At 40.4% G+C, this 19,935-nt stretch overlaps 1 protein-coding gene across 4 annotated transcripts in view; it reads right to left on the bottom strand.

The window, feature by feature from the left end:
• Positions 1-19,935, bottom strand: part of PHTF2 (putative homeodomain transcription factor 2) — an 81,376-nt gene that overhangs the window by 52,713 nt on the left and 8,728 nt on the right. For all 4 annotated transcript variants that reach the window (XM_058657500.1, XM_058657502.1, XM_058657501.1 and 1 more), the window contains exon 2: positions 5,549-5,628. In XM_058657500.1, the coding sequence (XP_058513483.1) occupies positions 5,549-5,593 (45 nt within the window). In that variant the 5' untranslated portion in view covers positions 5,594-5,628. The remainder of the gene's footprint in view (positions 1-5,548; positions 5,629-19,935) is intronic.

Here is a 19,935-nt window from a genome sequence, read left to right as displayed (position 1 = left end):
CCATTTAAAATATTAAAAAAAAAAAAAAAAAAAAAAACCTTGATGAGGTAGGGCCAGTGTTATGGCCAAGCAGGATAAATTACCACCAGTGAAGCCAGCCTCCCACGAGGGTGCCAGTTCAAATCCCAGCCGCTCCACTTTTAATCCAGTTCCCTGCTAATTTACCTGGGAAAGCAGGGGATGATGGCCCAAGACCTTGGGTCCCAATACCTATCTAAGAGACCCTGACGGGGTTTCATGCTCCTGGCTTTGGACTGACCAATTACCACACATTGCAGCCATTTTTGGGGGGGTGAACCAATGGATGGAAGAACTCTTTCTGTAACAGTGCACGGCAAATAATTAAATAAATCATTCTCTAAAAAGTTTTAAAGACATTTATTTTTCTTGGAAAGGCAGATCAGATTTACAGATATAAAGAGAGAAAGAAAGACCTTCCATCAATTGGTTCACTCCCTGAAAATCCACAATGGCAGGACTTGAGCCAATCCAAAACCAGGGACCAGGAGCTTATTCTGGGTCTCACATGCAGGTGCAGGTCCCAAGGCTTTGGGTCATCCTCCACTGATATCCCAGGCCATAAGCAGGGAGCTGGATGAAAAGTATAGCAGCTGGGAAATGAACCGGCACCCATATGAAAGTCCACCACTTGTAAGGTAAGGATTTAGCCTAAATGTTGAAAAAAAAAAATCTATGAGACGTTCCTGGCAAAAGCACTGCACCTTACAAAAGAACTAAGGTTCAGAGAGATTCAATAACACACTCAATATTAGCTGCTAAATGTCACAAAGCCAAAGCACGGTGCTCTTCCAATCAGCTTTAAGAGTAAACCTAAAGGGCTCCGCGTGGTAGCCTAGCAGCTGAAGTCCTCACCTTGCATGCGCCGGGATCCCATATGGGAGCGGGCTTTAATCCCAGCTGCTCCACTTCCCATCCAGCTCCCTTCTTGCAGCCTGAGAAAGCAGTTGAGGACAGCCCAAAGTCTTGGGACCCTGCACCCATGTAAGAAACCTGGCTTTGGCTCAGTGCAGCTCCAGCCATTGCAACAACTTGGGGAGTGAATTAGCAGACAGAAGATCTTCCTCTCTGCCTCTCCTCCTCTCTGTATATCTGACTTTCCAATAAAAAAAAAAAATCTTAAAAAAAAAGAGTAAATCTAAGGGAAATAACACTTTTAAATGTAACAAGCCTGTTTATTTATGAGATATTTCTTCTCTTTCTTAATTTCTCTTAATTTTTCTAGTATGGACTTACTAGCCTATCCATCCAGAGGCAAAAGATGAGTATATGGGAAACATAGCCCATCAGAAAGCATTCCTGTCTGTCACTGCTATCTTCAGCAGCAAACACCTGCTCCCCTCTCCAACAACAACAACAACAACAAAAAAAACACCTCATCAACCACCTCATCTATGAATGACTGTTAAGGAGATCTATTATTTCACACAGTAGGAAGTCTCAAGTGCAGCTCATTTCCTGAGCTAATTCTGTGGCTCAAAAGGAACTGAAAAGCTGACTCAATTCTGCCATCATCAGCTGGCTGGCAGTTGCTCTCACACCAGCGGATTTACTACAAAAGTCTCAGCAACAGTCTCAGCCCCTCTATGGGCACAGACACGGAATGGAGCCTCTGTTCCATTTTGCCCTCTTGATTACATTATATTAGTTAATAGATACGAAGCACTTTAATAATGCTTGCCACATAATAAGCATTACATAAGTTTTGTTCTAACTATTATAGGCTCTTTATTCTTTTTTTAAAAGAAGTGAGTCTCATACTATTGTCGTTTTAGGGGGAAGTTAGTGGGGGGGGAGGGAATCCCAGAGCATATGGAACCATATCATAAAATAATTAAAAAAAAATAACAAACTGGGACCAGTGCAGTAGCCTAGTGGCTAAAGTCCTTGCCTTACATTCCCCAGAATCCCATATGGATGTTGGTTCATATCCTGGCTGCTCCATTTCCCTTCCAGCTCCCTGCTTGTGGCCTAGGAAAGCAGTTGAGGATGGCCCAAAGTCTTGGGACCCTGCACATGCATGGAAGACCTCCCTCCCTCTCTCTCTATCTCTGTAAATCTGACTTTCCAATAAAAATAAACAAATCTTTAATAAATAAATAAATAAAAATTTTAAAAAGAAATGACCAAGCCTCCTTCCAGAAGACTTCATAACGTTAGCTAGGATTGGAATGCATGCCCCATTCAGAGCCAGTTACTGGCAAGAGAAACAGAACGCCATGAGTGGCTTAGCTAAGTGTCATTCATTCCGAGTGACACTGTGGACTCTCTCATTCCCTGGCTATAAAGCTTCTGTAGGAGAAAGAACTCTCAAAGTAGAAACTTCTTGAGGTATCAGGAATAGCTCAAGGCAGGAAACGCAGGCTTCCCGATCCCAACCACAACTTTTCTTCCCCAGGGAGCTGAAGAAGAGGGGTAGAAAGACACGTGGAGTCTGTTCCCATAGTGCAGAGAGAGCCATCTGTGGCAGGAAGGACGAAGTCAACTCCAGAAATCCAGGGAAGGAGGGCAGGAGACACAGGGAAGGCTCTGCCCTCGCAAACTTGTCACTCAGGAGATCAACTCCCCCACCCTGCATGGCGCAGCTTTCAAAGGTCAGATTCGCTCTCTTGAGATGTTATGGCTTGGATCTGTCCTACTTGCAAAGCTGATGCAACAAAGCTCATCTAATCTCTGCCACTGTCCATGCCCGTGATGATGGGTATATGACTGTTTGTGAAGCACTGTACTATAGTAATAATATAGGGAAACTATGTGGGAGGTGGGGGATTGGAGGTGGGAGATTTGAGGTGGGGGTAAGGGAAATCCCAGGGCCCATGGAATTGTGTCATAAAATGATAATAATAATAAAAAGGTCATCTTAAACGGTGTATGACAAGCACAAATTTTTGGAATTAGAAGCTGGGACACCATACTTCCTAACTGTCTGCAAACCCCGGGCAAATTACCACTCTGAAATGTCCTAAGTACATACTTACATTAAAACACATCCATGCACACACACGCATACACAGCTGAACTCATTTTTAAAAGGTAGAGGATTTAAAGCTTCCAACTACTGAAGGCAGTTATCAGTCAAGGTCACATTTTTATTACATTTACATTACTAAACAAAGCCTACTTTTGTCTCTCATTCACACAGCATTAAACATATTCAAGTTTTCTTGCTAGCCACTGATTCTCTAACGAGAATGACCAAGAGAGATCTTCAGAAAGTTTACCCAAAATGCGTATTATGAAAAATGTATATGCCTGGATTTCCAAACACTTTTACACCAAAATAAACTTGTCAATCCACTTTCCATAAACTTTTTGAAGTCTCCTTGTTTATCATAGTTCTTCCTCAGTTTGATAAGATAAATTCATGATTTTATTACCACCAGAGTACTGCCAGTACCTTTTTTCCTCCTTTAACTGTGGGAAGTATTTTCATAACTCTTCTCCTAAAAACAAGAACCTCATCATTTCAAAATCTGATCTCCACAAAAGAATCGGATCGATCATTATGTATTTTGAAGGAATTATGTAACTGAATTAATCTAACTTCAAGTTCCTATTTAGCAGGGCTTCCAAAAGATAAAGAATTCCCCCTCTGAAAATAAGAAGCCAGAGGAGCAAGCAGAGTACACAATCCCAGCCTCTGCAGCCACCCGCAGAGTGAGCTCACATCACCCTCTCCAAAGCTCCTCCAAGCAAGTACATCTTTGAAGGAAAAAAAAAAAGACTTTAAAAAAAAATCAAAGTAAAGCATACAGTTTTGATAAAACATAAAAATAACAAATACTTAATAAGAACCTTTATGTATTTATAATTTTAAATAATTTGGACATGCCACCTCTGATATTAAAACAGTTCTGAGGCCCTTTGGAGTCAAGTGGCCAAATACTCCAAATGAAGATTTGAAAAGCACCATTTCCCAGTGGAGAAAGCCGACTTTAAAATGAGCTACAACCAAGCCGACGAACAAAAAATTCAAGCAAATGAGGGTGAGTAATACTTGTTTTTTATTTACAGTGTTTGAATGCCACTGAAGAACAGCCACAATATCAAAGACAGCGAAATGTCTAAAGCCATCGAACCCTAAACATCTTAACACAGTGTCAAGTCAGATGTGACGTGTGTGTGTGTGTGTGTGTGCAATATACATTTTTCTTGAAATAAGATCCTTAGTTTGTATCACAATTTCAGAAGTTTCCATAGGACTGGACAGGCAGAGAAGCATCACCAGTCATAACCAAAGCTGGTACGTAAAAAACTACCACGTAAGAAATACAGGACCATATTAACTGAAAGTAAGTCAATATTTCAAGCCTACCAATCTCCCAGAAAGACTAAACAAGTATATTAGGAATTCTCTCTAGTGAAATTTGAAACGGAAAGCCAAATAGAGAACATATTATAAAAACATCACCTTCCGAACATACACATAAAGATGCATGCAAAAAATCTTTATAAACAATTCTTTTCAGTTTCCTTTCATTTAATTTTCTTTCATTTCACTCTTTAAGCAGACTAGACTTCAAATTAATTGGAGGTTTAAGCAGAGGTAATATTAACATACAAGCAGAACTAACAACGACTGAATCAATAGTATATCAACAATAAATCTTCTAATTAAACACCCTGTATAAAAACAATGTGGTATTACACAGATACAGCACGTTCTACTCTGAACACAAATAGGCTACAAATATCCACAGGTAGGCTTCGTTCAAGCATTTTAGCCACCACTTACTGTTTTTCTTCCCACACAGGAAAAGTTTTAAATACACATTTTATTAACAGAAACCTGAATAAGGTATCAAATATGCTTTAAAATGCAAAAACACACATAATCCATTACATATTCTAAAGATATTACATAAAACAGCATGCATTCTATGCACTGTAAGTAACATTCTTCAACATTTTTCAAGGAGTAAACAGCTTACACCATTCTAAAAGCAACATTTCTTCGATTTTACAAAGGAAAACATTTTGAAACATAAAGAATTGCAGAGTCAATAGTTATGACAACTAGTTCTAAAACATCAAAATGAACATTTTAATATTTCACTTTGGGAAATAAAGTCCCAAAGGTTTTTTTTGTTGTTTCATGTTTGTTTGTTTTACTAAAAAGACTTAGCTAATTAATTGTATCTTACAACAGATTAAAAAGTCATTTCGCTTGATATACAATAGTTTTAGAATCACAACAGCTCTATCCAGTTTGCTTTTAAAGAAGTAAAATTAAGAATTTTAGTTTTTTACGTAATACTGATCAGATGCATAATCGTGAAGATCTGACTTACACTGCATCAGACGAATCACTTTCGTAATGCGGAGCAAAAAGTAGAGAAAACCTTTCTAGTTCATTCAGAATTAAATGTAGTACAAGGAAAACCAAAATAATCGTTCCCTTCCATCCAAAATCCTAAAATTCATTTTGTCATTTTTAGGCAACATTTTATACAAATCTCTGGCACACAATAAACATGCGTATTTTTTTATTCAAACATTACAGAGTTCAAAGCTGTGACTATCCACTTACCTTCTTTTGATACCAGACTATAGCATCTGTCACTCTGGACGCCATTTATCCCACTATCATCACACGGTCGTCATTTTAGGCTGTGTAAGAGAGAAGAACATGCAGACGGCTTTACTTCCACCTTCTAAGGGAAGACTGCACAGCTCGCAAACACAGCACTCCAGTGACTTGCAGAGCAAGGGGTGTATGACTGTACGTACTTATATTACACCCTTCCTCATTACTGTTTTAGCAACAGGTTCTCTCGAGTAAACAAAAATCAGTTGCCATAATAAAAGGAGGCTCTTTAGGCATGAATATAACGCTTGCATTTTCTTACAAAGAAAAAAAGTTAAATTGGGTTTTTTTTCTTAATTTAAGTTTTAAAAAAAAAATTTCCAGAATTTTCCAGGTTCTCCTGGGAATCTTCACTTACAGATTCACAGACAACAGAACACAATTCATTCACCCAGTGACAGGTCATTTAGTTTTGCTGCAGCATCTATAGGGGACTGTCTGTTACTGTTGATAAAGGGTGGTTTATCAGATACACCAAATGTATAATCCTACTTAATTCTCTCCCTGCTCAGTCAATAAAAAAACTGATTGTAAATCAAACCAGAGAAGCCTAAATTTTGAAATAAATACTAAGCCAACCTTAGAGCCAAACACCAATGAATAATTACTATTAAAACCTTCCAGGTATCACAGTTGGCCGTAGTTAGAAATTTACCACAGATGATCTCATAAAAGCATCTTTCTTGTGATTGGCTAAAACAGTACCGGGTACGTGAAGAGAACGGCTCCTTAACCTTAGAGGGGATTTTACACTGATTTCAGTCAACAACAGAATGCCTTTCTAGACATGAGATGTCACTGGAGTATACCTCTACCACAGTGGCAAGGATATGCTACAACATGTTTACAAGCAAATCCTGGCCCTAAAACGCCTAACCAACCAGGATCATCTCAGGGGAATCTGATGCGCAGGGTGACCCAAACCTCGCATCTGCAGGGCTGTAACTGCAGAAATGCGAAGGCGATGGTCGGCCATGGTGACCAAAACTCAGGGGTTTTATGAACTCATCCTGCGAGCATGATGCCTCTAAGATAATGCACCTGTATGTAAACATACTGGGAATTACTGCCAGGAGATTCAAACATTCAGATCATCAATTTCTAAATATTTAAAGTAGATTTGCTTAACGCCACACTTTCGTTAGTGCTACAGACCAAGTTACTTCATCTTTCCTATATGATTTCAACTTCTAACTGATTAAATTCGAGCAAGTGATGTTTTGAAATTCCTGCCAAATACCCTGACATAGCAGAAAGAGCATCGAAAGACCTGGTTTCCAATATCGGCTCCCCTACCTATTATGTAATATTGAAGAAGTCTCTTAATCTCTCCAAACCTCAGTTTGTTTGACTTATAGGAATAACCGCACCCATTCACTCCACAGACTTCTGTGACCCATACATGAGATAATCACATCAAATGCCTACCACAGCCCATGACATACATGAGATATTTCTTTCATTTTTTACTATGTATTTAGTCATTAATTTTCATAGTTAAAATTTTTCCAATCTAGGAACGAACAAGTATTCTTTATTCGATGACAAGCCATGTAGAGAAGGATACATGAAATCATTTTCTGTTGCCATCAAAAACAAAACAGCCACCTCATTATCCTAAAACTGTAATCTTCATTCTCAGCTACACACATGAGCTCTTGGCAGATTTTAAAGTTCATCTCCACTTTAGCTTCTCGGTCAAGTGGAGTTGCTTTCATTTCTCTCACCCGTGGTTTTTATTTGTTTATTTGTTTGTTTGTTTTTCCGGGGGAAGCTTTCTAGGCAAACTTAGAATCTCCCACTTGGTTTTGTCCCGGAGGCCTCTGCAGGTATCTGATTAACTCTAACCACTCTGAGTGCTAAAGGTTTTCGCTATTAGCTCTGCTAGAGGGCTGTCCATGATAACACTACATCTTCATTATATTTGACAGGACAGTCATCAGAAAAGGTATTAAACCAGGACAACTTTTCACCTAACCTTCTTCTACTTCGCCCACATCAGCTGCCAAAATAAAAAGTCTACTTCCAACCTGTCAGGAGTGCAATACATACTTCACATTCAAAATGTGAAATATTTTTTATCCCCCACACCACTAAATGTGTGGAATTCTTAACAGCTTTTTAAAATAAACTTTGGTGAACTAATCCTATATTCAGAAATAAATTTCAAAACAACCTAACAGCGTGCTTAGCATGCAAAGTGCCCTCAATATGATACATTTTATTTATTTGGTTTTATAGAAATAGAAATCCAATCAATTGGGTTTTTTTGTTAATCACTGTTCTTCAGTAATGATAAGGTTTGCTCTGCAAACTCATTTAATAGTTTTTCCATTGCGTCAACAACTTTTCAATGCCACTGAGTAGCTCATATCTATTTTTAACACAGGTCTTAGGGCAAAGCAAGATAGGTTTCCACACCAGGCATCTGACAGTGCACGCAAAAAATACCTAAATTTCATATAAGTATAAACAACATAAATTAAATCATGACATGGAGGCTAATTTATGGGGGAGGGAGATGGAGCATAAAAGGTTTACTGGGAACTTTAAATAAAGGATCCTAACCTTTTTTGATAAATTGATCTGACAAGGTTGAATATAATGACATGGAGATCATATACTCCTTAAAGTCAGAGAGCTAGCTCCAAGACCAATATTTAAATCTCACTTCAGACAGTTACTCTGAGACAATTCTTGCCTTCATACAGATTTAATCATCATGGCTTATCAAAACATTTGAAACACTGCTTACTGCATCAAAGCCAACAACCAGGTGGAAGCAAAAAAGAACTATCTTTCATATCTTTCATATCTATCATCTTTCAGATGATGTAGTAAGTCTGATTTTATAGAATAAAAACCAAAGATAACAATGTCTACAAGTATTTTTGGTGAGGTTTAGTGAAAGAGATTGTCATAGTTGAACCATTCCTTGCAACAAAATCTTAGGGCATCCAATGCTCTATAATGTTACAAAAGCCCACCCTCATCCTGAGACAAATTTTACATTCCAAATTGATTCTTATCATGCTCAGAAAACAACTAACATTCACCCCTTTTACTTTACCTGTGCTGTTATTCCAATTCCTTCCTTTTCTCCACTCAGGCATCCTTCTAAAGCAGTTCAAATCCTACCTCCTCCAAGACTGAAGCTTCCCCTGCAAGTATTCACTCGTGCTAAATCACGTTGAAGCTGAGTGTCTCCAGCAATGAGTTGCACCAGTGAATTTATTATGTAACTAAAAAAGCAAAACAACACAGCCACAGAGGTCACTTGACCATATGTAAACACTCCTGAGAAAAATGAAGGGTGGCATTCTTCCTTTGTGTCTCACTGGACAGCTAGTGCACTATTCACTAGAGGAAGTAGAGCAGAGAAATAGCAATGACTAAACATCATAAGAACCATTCTGTCTCAGGAGCTGGCACTGGGGCCTAATGGATAAGCCACCGGGCATCCCATCTGAGTCCCCCGCTGCTCCACTTACAAACCAGCTCATTGCTGACGCGCCTAGGAGAGCAGTGCAAGTTGGCCCAAGCACTTGAACCTCTGCACCCATGTGAGAAACCTGGATGAAGTGCTCCTTCACTCTCCTTTCCCTCTCTGCCTTTCAAATAAACACAATTAAGTTTGTAAGTAATAAGAAAGAGCCACTACCCTGGACTGGAATAAGTCTCAGTTCTCTGGGACTTAAATTTCTCAACAATGCCTCTAGCCAAATATCCCACCAATCCAACAAAGGTTAAACAAGCAACAATTCCAATAAATAGGTCCTGCTGAATATTTTATTAACACGCTCTAAAATTTAATCAAACCAGTGTTATATATATGTAATTTAGCAAAGTAGAAACTCTTAGGCAAAATAGAAAAGAACTTATTTTTTAAAAGTAGTTAAGTGAATTTTCTCGGGCCCTGAATGTCAGCATTTTCCTTATATCACGACTTTTATTGACTGCCTTCTACTTCCAGAATAAAATTCTTAACTGTAGTAATACTGAGGCTCTTCACAATCTGACACAGATCTACTTACCTGATCGCTCACAATCTTCTCAAACAATCTGCTTCCCCTAAGCCAACGGTACCTTCTGCACCAACTATTAACCTGATCGCTCCAAAGCATGGTGGATTTTGACTAGGCCTCTGAAAGTCCATTTTCTTTACAAATTTTCCCCAAACTCCTTCATTCAAAATTGTTCTCTTGTTCTGTTCTCACTCACAAGCCTTATCAGACTGTCTTGTCTGGGCCTTGGTGAATTCATCTGTATAGGAACTCACATTGATCCATCTCTGTTATTTCTGCATGCTCTTCTACCTTTTTGTGGGCACTGAACATTGACTACAAACCAAACTAAAAAGTTGCCAACCAAAGTCTCATCCCAGGTGAATGAATCTAAAGGCTAAACTGTAAAGCCACCAGTCCAACACTTCCCTAATATTATAAGATTCAATAAGACATTATGAAACATAATGAATTATAGCTGGTTGACTTACCGACATGTCATTTAATCAACCAATACATAATAAACCAGCAGAGAAAAAGGCTCCAATGAAAATAAGTTCCACTCAAACCTATCCATCCCAACTGCTTTGCTAAATGTTCCAAGTTCAACATAACTCAAGGCTCCTCCACAGCTCAAGACAAGCATTTCTTAGACTTCCCAAGCTGGAAACCAAACTTGAAAGGGTACCAAATGCTGAAGCACAGAGCAGGATTTTTTTATATTAATTCTGAAACTGGGAAATAAAAGTAAAACTCCACCACAGGGAACTCAGCAGGGGCAGAACGAGAGCTCTCAGTCTTACATCTATTGTGCAGTCACGTGACCTACAAACTGCCACACTTTCTTGGAAAGCTTTGGTTCTTCATCTGGAACCATGATCTCTTATAAAGAAGAGCTGTTTCAAACTGAGAGATGAAATAAACACAACTATCCATTTTTTAGTATGCCAATTTGTAAAAGGAGTATTTGTTTTTCTTTCCCTGAATGAAACCAATGTGTAGGCTGTGTGTTTCAGGCTAGAGGATAATGTAATAATAGTAATGTCTTAAAAATGCCAAACAACATCTCTCTAAACCTCTTAAAGCATTTTGCTTTGAAATTCAAGAGAATCTCTAGAGTTCCAGTCTTAATACTATCCACGATATCCCTCTACAGACCCACATGGTATGTCCTTTAAAGCAACCTTTTAAGTTTCAGGATTTCAAACTACACCTACAAAACCTCTGCTATTCCAGAAGCATTCTTTAGGGATTAAAAAAAAAAAGCCACTTAAATGCTTCTTTATATCAATGTATTGAGTAAGTGTATTTATTAAAGTGTACTAAGTGCTTCTGGTGTTGCCTGACTGCTGTGCTGCCTGGAAATAACAATAATGAAGTGTGATCTATCTAAATGATTTAATATTCTTATTTACTTTCTCAAAACAAAACCATCAATCAACTGGGTTCAACCAAATATGGATATGTTAATTATTGGCTGATAATGGAATCATTAATAAAGTGTGTATGAGGGGCTGACGTTATAACAGGCAAAGCTTCCACCACTAGTGCCAGTACCCCATATGGGCACCGGTTCGAGTCCTGGCAGCTTCACTTCAGATCTAGCTCCCGGAAAATGGCATGGAAAGGCGATGAAAGAGGGCTCAAGCCTTGGAACCTCTGCACCTAACAAGGCAGACCCGGAAGAAGCTCCAGGCTCCTGGCTTTGGAGAGGCCCAGCTCCAGCCATTGTAGTCATTGGTCAGTGAACCAACAGATGAAAGATTCCCTCTGTATTCCTTCTCTATCTGTAACTCTGCCTTCCAAATAAAATTTTTTAAAACTTCAAAAATAAAATAAATAAATGTTTGATCCATTCTTCATCCAAACAGTAATCCAGTAAATGATATTCAAAGGGCTTAAAAAGTTAATAAGCCTTCTAAATTATTTCATTTAGAGATTCAACACTGTTAACTACACTTTTAGCTAATATCAAAAAGTTTCCAGAAATGAGCTGGCATTCCATCACAGCAGGGAAAGTGGTTCCTTGAACATCAGCATCAAGATCAGAATGCCAATTCAAGTCTCCATGGCTCCACTCCTGAGACAGAGTCCTGCCAATGCTCCTGAACAGACCGCAGGAAGTGGCTCGAGTATTTGGGACCCTGACACTATGTGACTTCCAGGCTGAAGCTCCTGGCTCCTGGCTTCCCTCTGGCACACTCCTGGGTGCTAGAGCCACTTGGAGAATGATCTAACAGATGAAGATCTCACTGTGTCTCTCTTTGTCTCTCTCCCTCCTTTTCTGTCACTCTACCTTTCAAGTAAATAAGTGACCCTTTTTTAAAAGTGTCTAACCTCTACCGTGTTAAATCCAGTGATGTTTTAGCCGCCTTCCCAATCACTGGTGAAACACAGTTCTTGGATTCCATGACAGCACATTCACCTGTTCTCCTGCCATTTTGGGAGATTTTTTTATTTCAGCTTTCTAGGCCTTTTTTCTTCTCTAATTCTGTTTTTCACAGGTTAGGTGATTCAGTCTAATGGCTTTATGAAGTTATCTGTGAAATGCACAGATCTTAAGTATTTAATTAATCCACTTGGAAGTACACAGATATGTGTGTGTGACCCACCTGTGATTTTAAAATATTGCTAATGAGTTTCCAGTTCCCCAAATCAAATCTCAATCCTTCATTTCTCTCCTGAGCTTCAGACTTACTTGTATTTAAGCACTTCTTCCAACTTTTTCACTTTTATGTCTTGTGGGTCTGCCAGCTTAACAGGTCTCAAATTAAACTTTGGGGGCCTGTGTGATGGCTCAATGGCTAAATCCTTGCCTTGCAACCATGGAGATCCCATATGGGTGCCAGTTCATGTCCCCACTGAACTACTTCCCTTCCAGCACCCTGCGTGTGGCGTAGGAAGTAATGGAGGATGGACCAAAGCCTTGGAACCCTACACCCATGTGGGAGAACCAAAAGATGCTTCTGGGTCCTGGATTCAGATCAGCTCAGCTCTAGCCATTGCGCCCATTTGGGGAGTGAACCAGTGGTTGGAAGATCTTTTTCTCTCTCCTTTTCTCTGAAAATCTGATCTGCCCTTCCAATAAAAATAAACAAATCTTTAAAAATATTTAAACTTTTGCATTTACTCACAACCAGATTTTAACACATATTAATGTATATCTTTATTTATTAGTAATAATAATTGTGGGTAGTACTTTTGAGCCAGTAGTTGTTTTGTGCCAAACACTGCATATACCAGTATAGTTTCTTTAAAACCAGTACAGTCTTTTTTAAAAAAGCAAATTTAACTATCCAAATTTAAAATGTTAGTATCTTTCATCCTTTACTATCTGTCTCTCTTGGTAGATACGGACATGCTGCTTTTTACAGAATTGCTTGTAAAAGGGAGAGAAAGGGAAATAAACAGAGGGGTGTGGAATTTTTTTAAGGGTGGAAAGATAAAGAAAGTGACGTCATCTCATAAAGCAAACAGACAAACCTTTGCTGGCTTGACTAGGCAGAGAACAGGAGTAAAGACATACATTTAGCATCCTTTTAAACAGGTGAAGGATGAAGGGGGGTCCTACAGGAACAGGGATGGGGAACCATAGGCTTCATGCCTTGGAATATCTCGAATATATTTAAATTTAAGTGTGTATTTCTTTTAATTTAATTTTCCACAAACTCTACTGGAAAGAAAGGAAGAAATGGCAGAACTCTGAGGAAGGCATTTGTTTGGCAGCCTGCCTCCCACATCCCAGTGCCTGAGCTGGAGTTCAGCTCTGCTCCCTGTCCAGCTTCCTGCTAATGTGCACAGCCCAGCAGGCAACAGGTGATGGCCTGGTCCCTGACTCTAGGTCCTGGATCCAGCTTCAGCCTGGCCTACCCCAACTACTGCAGACATTCCAAGAGTTACAATAGCAGCAGATGGGAGGGAGGAATCTTGCCACCCCCACCCCACTGGCACACTCTCTAGGCCTTTTCTGCTCAGTCTCTCAAAATATAAAAAAAAACATGAATCTCAGGTATTCAATAAGAGTCACTTCATTCTCCAAGGATCCTTCTGGTATTAGGGGAAAAGTTTAAAAAAAAATCATTCTTTAAAAAAGCCACAGTGATTTGATCACCTTGTCTGTGTTTCAGCTTTCTTTTATATCCAAGGACTTCCTGCTATAAAAGATGGCAAAACTAACAAGCTTATACATCCTCCAAAAACCTAGCTATTGTTTACAAATCTTCACCAAACAGCCAGATTTCATTCCATAATCACCATTTTCAAAATTGTTTCTAATCTTTTCTGTATTTAAATGGATTCAACCGCTTATCACTGATTCTCTTATAATATCTTCAGCCCTAGGGACATTCCCTGGAGGCTGGCTTGATCTAATCATATCATCTTACTGTTTTCAAGAAAGACAACATTCCCTGTGGTCCTACATACTAGAGAATACCAGCTTGCCTTCTTTAGTATCCAATTAACCTGCTGGCTGACTCCCATTGTTTCACTGTTCTCTTTTCTTCTAAAATGTTGGTGGCACAGGGCTGCCCAAAGACAAGATTTTTTTCCCCTAATCTTTCTTGCAGCTAGGTGTCACCACAACTATGTTCTGATCTAGACAAAGCCAAAGTGTTGACAAGAACTGGCAGTTGGGAAATGCTCTTTTGTTCCCACATAACAGCTCCAGCAGCCACCAGGGACACAGACAGGAAGGAAACTGGATGACTTGAGTAGTGACACTACACCATTCTTGGGCTAATGTCCACACTTCTTGTCCCCAAGATCCGAAGCCCTTCAGCAGGTTTTAGCCACTGTTTACAGCAGCCAAACTCGATCTGATACCGTTGCATGTTAAGTTTGTAAATATTGTTCCACTTTCTTCTGGAATTGACCGCATCTGAGAAGTGCTTAGTCAGCTTAAATTTTTTTTTCCTTTAAAAAAGGGTATGTTCTCAGAGGACGGAGGACGGAACAAATTGATCAAGTACCCCAAGCCAAGGGTTGGCAGTGAAAATCTAGGCAAATGGAGACTCTAACATGGACTATGTCAGCCAGCAGATTCTGGAGAAATTTCTTTGTGCCTGGAATGGCAGGATGAGCAGCAATTCAGAACTGTTGAACCATAAACCACTTGAGCAGAGCCCTCAGGGCAGGCCCTACATCAGGGACCCTGGGATGGTTGGGAGGCTGGATATGGCTCTTCCCCTTATCTCTCCCCTTCCCCCAGATACAAGAAGGGAAAAAAAGGAAAAAAAAAGAAAGTGATAACAATGGTCTTAGCCACTTTCCTCTAGCCCTTGACCCTTTGTGCCCTAATCAACTATGTAAACATTATCACCAAAATAAAAATATAGAGAAAAAAAAAAAGGGTATGTTCTCTTCTGTTGGCAGATGTCAAAGTAATTCTCCATTTTCAAAATTAATAACTACTAGGGTCTAATCAATTTCAATCAGTTCAAAAATCTTTTCCTGATGGTGAGCTTGCCAACTAATTCAATGATTTCTGTTCAATGATTTCTGTTTCTATTGTATTTCTAAATACATTTGCTGTTCCATTTTTGTTGCCATCTCTACTTCAAGGATACCACTTATTCCTACATGGGATGGGACAGTCATTTCATAGCTACTGTTTTTCTTTCTTTTCTCTTCCTTTTCTTTGTTTTTCTTTCTTTTCTTTCCTGTAGCACTATTTGTAGAGGTATCATATCATTGTTTAAAACCATGTTCAACCTGGAAATTGCCATCCTGAGCGCCTATTCATTCATTCTATATCCATTGGATTCCCCTTGACAACTCTTGATGCGTTTCTCACCTTAGCTGGCAACATGCTTATTTCTGTGAACACATATAAACATCTACGTGCAAACTTGATCTGAGAAGTGGGTACTGATTTTGATCTACTTTTCTGCAATCTGAACAGATAGGAAAATGAAAGCTCAGACAGCACCGAACAGGGACAGCCAAAGCTGAAGGACCTATCCCCAGGGCAGGCGGTGAGCCCACTCCGTTCTTGGGCTTTTGCTCTTGTCCTTATCTCTAAGTTTTTGAAACAGCAATGCCCCCTGCCTCCGCTGACACTCAGCGCTGTGACGGAGGGTCTTTTCAATGTTTCTTTGACTTTCTGGCTCCTTGCCTCCTTTTCATAGGCCATACTTCTGGAATAAGGAGCTACAATCACAGAAGCCTTGTCATATACAATCAGAGCTCACCTTCCCTGCCCTCTGGTTTGGGAAATATTTGAAATAAAGTTACAGCTTTTTCATGGTTCTCATTTCCATGTTTCCTGCCATTCCTCCACATCACTTTTTCCATTCCTTCATTTGGTTTTGGTGAAAGGAAATTCTGTAATCCTACTTCATTTTCAGTCAGAAAATCCCTACATTTACTTCCTTTGAAATCTGTTTCTTTACATACTAGACTCAATGTTCTATGTTGCTGGCTCAACCAAAGTAAAAATTTAAATATCCAAAAATAGGGTTCTGAACTGACAACAGTTGCACTTTTACTTCTGCTATTTCTAACAGAAGGAAGTACAAAGACTACACCCAGCTCCAACTCCTGCTATAAAGTCAAGATACTTCGCAGAAAACACAGGGTTTTAAGCCATTCTGTGAAATGAACTGGTACATCTAACTCCAAGAAAAGAACAGAATGTATTTTCCTTCCTTAAATCTCTTCCCTTTTCCATCTCCTACCACAATCATCAACATGATGCTATCCCTGACACACAGAAATCTCATTCCCAAAAACCTCTGTCATTGGACCCTTCCCCAGCCTACTAACGACAGACCTGGTATGAATAACTGTCTGTATCAGCTACCACCAAGACTACTTCAACAGTCCCTTCACATGGGTCACTCTATAAAACACTGACCTCATCACTTAAACATCCCTGTGATTTCTCACTGCATAAGAAAAAAATGTTTAAACCAGAGCACCCACTGGCATGCATGGGAGCCAGGACAGCAAGAGTTGGGACTGGGGGCAGGGCAGGGCAGGCCAGGCTGGGTCCAAGATCCAAGATCCAGGGCTGGTAGCAAAGCTATTAGGGGAACTACAGGAACTTCCCTGCTGTGCTGCAGCTCCCACTGGTGAGCACAATAGCCGGAACTGGGGGTGAATTGGGCAGAACAAGGCTGCAGCACCCCTCAGCAGGCATGTGGGCTGGATCCACAGGGATGGGCTGGGATGGACTAGACCTCAGCACCTGCTGGTACTTGCGAGAGTCAGAGTGGATGCAGAATGGGCTGCTGTTTCTTTTTCTCCTCTGTCTGCAGCATGGTGGATAGGGGAGGTAGCCACTCTTTCCTGCCAAGCTACATCAGCAGCAGGGATGGGGACTGTTGTTTGATGCCATCTTGGAGATCCTGATGTGGGGAGGAATGTTCCGAGGTGTTACTTCTGTGGTTTTGATAGTTCTGAGACATTGTCAGTTTCATTGCTCCAGTGTTGAAAAAAATCTGTTCAAAGTCCACTTTAGTGCATCCACAGACTCAGATACTTGCTGGAAAGCTTGATCAGTTAAGTCCTCTGTTGGCCTAGATGAGCTGGCTGTCATGTTGCTTTCCATTGCTTGAGCATCAGCAGCTAAAGAGACCCATTCCTTCTAGTAATAGTGGTATTTTCTTTGTCTGAAATAACTTTTTCCTTGTTCTGTTATTCAAGTTATTTCAGATTCATGTACGCCAGATACATACAAGTAATGATGCTCAAATAGCTTTACCAGTTAAGCAGTAATTTACATCTGAATATAAGGACATGGAAAAAAATTCCAGAGACCAGTAACTCAGACACCACTGGAAATGGGAATGAAGTTGGCATACCGTGACATATAGGTTTCGGTCTCACTGCTTTTATTTAACGGGGAGACAAAGAGAGGAAGACTAGCAGCATTCTCACCTTTTAAGCCACTCCCTAAATGACCCCAAGGTCTGAGGCTGGCTCAGGTCAAAGCAAGAAGCTGGGAACTCAACCTGTGTCCCCCACACTGAAAGGTGGGAACCGGAACCTTTCAGCCATGCCCTGCTTGATGCCCACAGTGCACGCCAGCAAGCAGTTGCCATTGGGAAGAACAAGGCCGGACGACTGTGCAGGCACTCCAACAGGCCATCTGAGTGCCCCAAGCAGTGTCTGAACGTCCAGTCCTAATATCTGCTCCTATGCTTTGGTTTTTAGACATGGTTCCTGACTCACAATTCTTTTCCCAAGGGAGGTCCCAGAATCTCCAATTTTCTCTGCCTTTTTCTGATCTGTTACGACTGATAGCTAAAGACCTCTCACCCTCTCCCACGCCCTCCCTACCTCTATTTCAGGAGCCCTGTCCCATAGGCTGGGGAGAAATGAATGGTTCATTCATTCAGAAATAGAGCATTCATTGAAAGAGTTTTAGGTACTTGCCCCTGAGAAAGAGACATGACAGAGAAGGGGCACTCCACTGTTTTTATTTTTTTAACTAAACTTTGTATAACTGTCTTTGAAAACACGCATCCATAGAACTTCAGTAAAAATTACAAACTGAAACCAGTTTTAAATTTCACTTTGCAAATAACTATAGCTTCAGCAAACTGGAACTCAGAAGAACGCAGTCAGGTACATAGATTTCACAATACTCATTTAACATAATGGATGGCCACCTTCCCAGACTCTGTATTTGCAAATGTGCCTGCTTGCTGTATAATTTGTGATCCCCCAAAATCAATATTCACAATACTACTGTGGTCCTTTGCAGATACATACCATAAATATTAAATGAGGTGCTTTTACAAAGCACAAATAAAATAAGGTTATGCACTGATGAGTTGACAAAAACCTTAGCTCTGGCTGCTAAGTCCAGCTTGTGGTAAATGCAGATGCTGGGGACCGCAGGGGAGGGCTCAGGCAGCTGGACTCCTGCATGGCAGGCCTGTATTAAGCTGCCAGCTCCCAGCTCTGGCACAGGCCAGTCCCACCAACCTCAGGGCACAGTGGACAGGGATGGGATGAGTTCGCTCGTCCTCTTTCTCTCAAATAAATATATATAAAACAAACAAAAAAAGACACCTGTGATTTCTGGTTGCCTAACCCAGCGGTCAGGTCTCTGCTGCTCATCTTCGTCCCCTGTCAGCAGTGCAGGACACAGGTGTTCGTTCTTTCTGGAACATTGAGCCACTAGGAAACCTTTCTATTGGTTTGCTCTTCTCTGGCCATTTCTCGATTTCTTTGCTATTGCTCCTCTTCTCCTGAGCTCAGTCTTGGGACATGATCTCAACGTTGCTCAGTCCCTTGATGATCACATCAAACATCTTCAGTTAAACGCCATGTTTAAGTTGATGACTTTTGTATGTAATTACGTAAATCTGTAGCCCAACCCTTCTCTACTGACTAACTCAAAAAAGTCAAACAGATTTTCTCCCTGCAGGCCCGTGTGGCATAGTTCTCATTAATTTTGAAAATGCAAACAACTGACTTAATAAACACAAAGCTTATCTCTCATAACTGTTTATTTCCTCATTTAAGCCAGCTGCTGTGAAAGAGAAGTACAAATTTACTACACAATCTATCTTCATTGGAAGAAAGGTCAAAGGTTATTCCAGCTGCCAATAATCAATGAGTCAATGTTGAGCCGATATTAATCATGCTTTTGCCCACAGGGGTTTTTGAGAATCCTAAAGATGATTTTCAAGTTAAAGTTCAAACTGATCATCAACACTGTGAAAGTATTTTCAAATCAGTGTGCACTCTTAGCTGTGCCAATATTTGTCAGTTATGATAAAATCTGAATTAATTATACCCTTAGAAAAATAAACGCTTCTCAGGCCCAGCATGATAGCATGGTGGTTAAAGTCCTTGCCTTGCACGCGCCAGGATCCTATATGGTTGCCGGTTCTGGTCCTGACAGCCCTGCTTCCTATCCAGCTCCCAGCCTGTGGCCTGGGAAGACAGTGGAAGATGTCCCGAGGCCTTGGGACCCTGCTCCTGCATGGGAGACCCAGAGGAGCTCCTAGCTCCTGGCTTCAGATTGGCTTGGCTCCGGCCATTGCGGTCGCTTGGGGATGGAAGATCTTCCTCTCTGTCTCTCCGCCTCTCTGTACATCTGCCTTTCCAATAAAAATAAATAAATCTTTGAAAAAAAGTAGGAATAAACACTTCTCTTGTATCTGTTCGCCTTGGAAATTGAGTAGACATACTTTATAGACGTACATGGAGCTTTGTTATCAGTCAGGGTTGATTTACAACGAAAATGTCACTAGCTGCTTACCACTAAATTCAGCACATGCGTGTCTACTGCATTTCAAATGAAACAGGGAAGCTGAGGAGGAACATAAAGACATGCAGCCACTCACACACTGTGCACTCTGACCCTGG

This window comes from Ochotona princeps, chromosome 32 (assembly GCF_030435755.1).
Source record: "Ochotona princeps isolate mOchPri1 chromosome 32, mOchPri1.hap1, whole genome shotgun sequence".
Taxonomy (NCBI): Eukaryota; Metazoa; Chordata; class Mammalia; order Lagomorpha; family Ochotonidae; genus Ochotona; species Ochotona princeps.
The sequence above is the reverse complement of the archived record's forward strand: the minus strand, read 5'-3'. Positions and strand labels throughout refer to the sequence as shown.